Raw genomic sequence first — 4,696 nt, 5'->3', positions numbered from 1 at the left:
CAACGACGTCACCCAACGTCACCCTTCGAGTTCCATCATTTCTGCTTAGATTACCAGTGTTGGTGCCATTCGACGACTATATCAGGACTACAAACACGATCGCATGACATACGATTGTACAGCCACAGTCGCACCTCGAAAAATTCAGGAATTAAGGTCAGACATAATTCCTCTTGATCCGCTCCTTGACCTCCTTGTGTTTCAACATGAATGGATCAGTGCTGCAACACTCTGTCGTTCCACCACACGATAATGGTATTAATGGAAAATGCGCAATTACAGTCGAACTATCCATAAGACCACCACCCAAAATGCGAAGATTTAGTGGGTCGCTTAAGAAAATCAAACTGCAATTGTCTCAGGAGATGGGAGCGGCGAAGAGCGCGAGGAACGAACCAAAATTAATTTGCACAATTATAATTTTGAGGAACACGGATATAATAACAAGCATGCTATGGAGCTAGTTTGACTGCTGCAGTAGGCTATCTACGCTAAATTGCATATTTCCATGGTTTTGGGAGTAAGAAGGAAAGCCAACACTACTGAATTACCCACTTTCTTTGTTTTTATTGAATGTAATACCATGCCATTTAATACAGGGCGTTAATTTTTTTTCCTTTCACTCATAAGACCATTGCAGTACCTCTTACTAGTTCTTATCTTAGATCATGGTGTTGAATAATGCCTACGCGTTAAGCTTCCTTAAAAGACAAAACCCTTAAACCTTGAGGAAGACTTCCTTTATGGTGACTTCTTATCGCGCAAAGATTTTCCAAAAATCGCCACGTGACACTGCCACGACAAAATCGTCGCATTCCCACCTGCCAGACGGTACAAGAAGCCAGTGGTAAGCTGCCTCTGCAAAAGCAGGGTGGTCGTATAATCTATTCTGATCTCTCTCGGCGCCCCATTTGCCAACTTTGAAAGAACCTCTTTGGTACCCCCCAATCCTTGCAGACATCTTGCTAACCGCGAGTTATCATTGCTCATGATCACAAACGAACCACAAGAGGCAGGCATCAGATCTGTCTCACCACTGAGGTATTTCACAGCAGCTTCACCTTTGCTGTTAGCAGCCGTGGTGATGTGAAATGTACGACCTCCTCTTTTTTTGCAGTGGAATCTTATCTGACTGAAATGCAAGTGATTTCTCAACTCCTTCATGGCGCTTTTTGTGAGTACCATCTCTTTGCTGTTTACTCCGCGGTACGATGTCTTAACTGGCAACTGAGTGGGAGATGAACCGTGCGAAACAACGTTGGATACAAGAAGCCATCCCCCTGAAATTCGATAAATGCTTATCATTGGTTTATCAGTCATGTGGGCCAAAACAAGCAGTAATGTTTAGTTCAAAATAATTCACACGGCGGAAACCCACCGTGGGCCTAATCATTGTTAAATATAACTCACGTGAACTGTACAGTACCGCAACTGATCCCGACCGTAAACGATCCTCAGACCGCAAATGATCCCCAAAATGGACCGCAAATGATCCTCGACCTCAAGTGATCCCCATTGTCGACCGCAAATGATCCCGAGAGGAAAATGAGAATGGCCTGGACTTAAGTTACTGGGTCATCGTGTCACGTTTATTATCGCAACAAAAAGTATTAAAAATTCAACTGAATAAATTTAACAAATAAATGCCAAGACTGAAAATATAAGAAACCGTAAATATAACACAAATAAACGCAAACAAAAAAAAGGGAAACACTTAAATGCTCAGTAAATCAATAGCTCTTGCTTAATTGCTGGTTAACATTGAAGCTTCACTGAACTAAACTTCACATTCTATAGTTCAATTAGATGCAATACTCTTAAGAAGAAATTGCTCATACCCGGCCTCGTATCAGCTTTAGGAAATGATAACGTTTGTAACGGCTAAAGTCTCTGAAAACGACCCCAGATAAAAGCTCACTCTAGTACAACCCCATTAGGATAATTCTTTGCTTATATATACAAAATTTTCCACTTAATCGTTCCCTCGTTTCTCTTTCCTTGATTCTGTATGTTTGTAACTGTCTCTGTGTCCAGACACTAGAAATGAATACACAGGTTTGCACTGACAAGGTCCTTACCACCAGATGAGACATTTTCATTAGCTGTAGGTGGTGTATTTCAATGTATTTCGAAATTCACCGGAAACCTCTACAGAGTGATAGAGTGATAAATAAAGTGGTCATATTTCCCTATTCTTAGGCGTTAAAATGAAAGACAAGTTTCCTTCTTAATGTCCGTAAAGAAAGGGGGAAAAAAATACCAAAAGAAACAGTTCGATTATTTATAGTTTTATTCATTTCATTGTTCTACGCGTTGTGCAGGTTCTCAGCACTTTCACCATCCACGCCTAAAATCCATTCTATTCCTCTACTTTTCACGGGATCACTTATGGTCGGCAATGGGAATCATTTACGGTCGAGGATCATTTGCGCTCTACTTTGGGGATCATTTGCGGTACTTTACAGAACTAAGAACCCGGGACTAAGAAATTCGTGACTTGCTAGGCCTGCTAGTCTGAAGTTGATACTAAAATGAAGCTTGGCGCGAAAAATGCATATTATTATTATTCATTCAAATACTTCTCCAAATTGATAAAATAATGGCTCTCGCGTGACTGTCTGTTTCTCGGCAAATTCAAGATTTAACGGCATGCTTAGTCTTACAGTTATTCTTCAATTAGCAGATGCTATCCGTTGAGTATTTTTTTTTCTTCGCAAAACCAGTAAAATTCTCTAGCAGTACCAAAACAACTGAGCTAACTCGTACTCAGGCTTCTCTGCTGCTGTCCATAGTTTCTGGCGATAGCCTGCACTATTGAAGTCATCAACCGTATACACTTACTTGGGGTGTTATTCGCCGAAGCTGAACCCAACTCGACCCGCATAATTCTCAGATGATACTCAACCTCATCTAATAATTGCTTATTGTCACACAAAGCCTAGCTAGTGTTGCAAGTAAGGACTAAATTATCGATGTGAACTTTGTATATACCTATTTAGGTAGTAAGAATTTCCTGAACTTCATCTTAGAAAACGGACCCTGGCTTTAACTTAAACCATACCTCTGTCAGTTGTCATGTCACAATATTCCTTAACAGACATACATACATAAAACTTTATTAATGTGCCTTGGAATGTCTAGCCGATGGGGTTAAGAACCCCTCTACTAATTGGGGACGCCTAACAATATAATATAGTTACCTAACAATATAATATAGTTAAAAACCTACTAACTATCAACTAATGAAATAATCCTTAAAAGGATTTTCAGTCCTTCCAGGGTCAATCCAGTACTCCCCGTCTCCGTTGGAGATACCTAAGTCCTTGATTTCTTTGCAGGATTGAGAAGGATCGTAGGAAAAGAGCCCGCGTGTCGCTACAACAAAATACGCATCAACATTAGAGATCAACTTTAAAGAATTCGTTGTTTGGAAAAAGTTTGCAAAGCTTCTATGGAGAAACGAGAATTTCACTTTAATCTTCGTGTAAACTCAAGGTGAAAATAAAAGAAGAAAACGTGGTTGATAAATGGTTAAGAAAAGAATTTAAAAAAAAAGCCTTAACAATTCGCCTGCGTAAAATGAAACTAAAGAAAAAGTGAAGATAGTTTCACAAAGCTCTATTACTGAATTAATCAAGCCTGCAATCGTTTTCAAAGAGTAGTGATTCCTGTTGGTGGAGGTAACTTTGAGTTGAGGCTATTAGGGAGGAAAATCATTAAAGAATAATTGCATGTGAACAGATTCCCTGGCTTAAGCCTGTTGATGTAGCCTAGTTCCAGTTCATAGCTAAGAATCCATGACAAATGTGTTTAACTAATAAAAGCAGACAACGCGATAATTGCGTGTGCTATTGAGATATTTATACCTTTACACTTTTTCCCATTGCCAACAGAAGGAGGGATAAAAAAGACACGTTTCCCCTCATACTCTAAAGACGGAATTGTGTACATTGGTCTGATATAATTAAATGTAGTAAGCTCAACTAAAAACAGCCTGTCTTCGATAAATGGGTTTGTCAAATGGTCTATATGTGTAAAATAGCAGGATTTTTACATAAAAAGGCAGCTTTCTTACAAAAATATTTTTTGTAAAAAAAGCAGCTTTTTTACAAAAACATATTTTTGTAAAAAAGCAGTATTTTTACATCCAGTTAATTTGTAAAAAAGCGGCTTTTCTTACATAAAAATGACGCTTTTTTACAAGGACCGTTTTTTTATGCAACATATATATATATACACCCGTTTTCAAAAAGGTTTTCATACAGAGAGATATATAGATAGATATATACTTTTGTTCTCTTGCACGTGCGCCCGTGTGCATTTACACTTGTTATTGTCCAACTTGTGAAAAAACTTGGTTAAACGATAAATTTTGTTTTCGTCAGGTTCTTTGTTCCAATTTGTCAGTTAAAAAAATAATGCACGAGCACTGTCTGCAATTCTCTTGATTTGCATTTTCTTGAAAATTGAAGAATGAGGAATTCGGTCGCTTGTAGATCATATAATTGTTGTCGTTACAGGATAAGGGGAAAAACATCAAAGATTTTCATTTTTAAAACAACGCAGATGAAATGAAAAAAATGTGTTTTCGAAACCGCTGAGAAGGAAGATGTGACGGTGATGTCCATATTGGATATGTGGGAAGGAGCAACAATATTATAGCAGTTGATTAAAACGGACGATGACGAGGTTCATA

At 38.4% G+C, this 4,696-nt stretch overlaps 1 protein-coding gene across 1 annotated transcript; it reads right to left on the bottom strand.

Annotated features, from left to right (window-relative positions):
- Positions 1-754: 754 nt before the first annotated feature.
- LOC140933028 (uncharacterized) lies at positions 755-3,077 on the bottom strand. Its single transcript, XM_073382535.1, is given in 4 exon segments — positions 755-943; positions 945-962; positions 964-1,280; positions 3,062-3,077. Coding segments are annotated over 4 exon segments (540 nt in total).
- Between the last annotated feature and the right edge of the window lie 1,619 nt (positions 3,078-4,696).

This window comes from Porites lutea, chromosome 4 (assembly GCF_958299795.1).
Source record: "Porites lutea chromosome 4, jaPorLute2.1, whole genome shotgun sequence".
Lineage (NCBI taxonomy): Eukaryota > Metazoa > Cnidaria > Anthozoa > Scleractinia > Poritidae > Porites > Porites lutea.
This window is presented reverse-complemented; position numbering and strand designations above follow the sequence as displayed.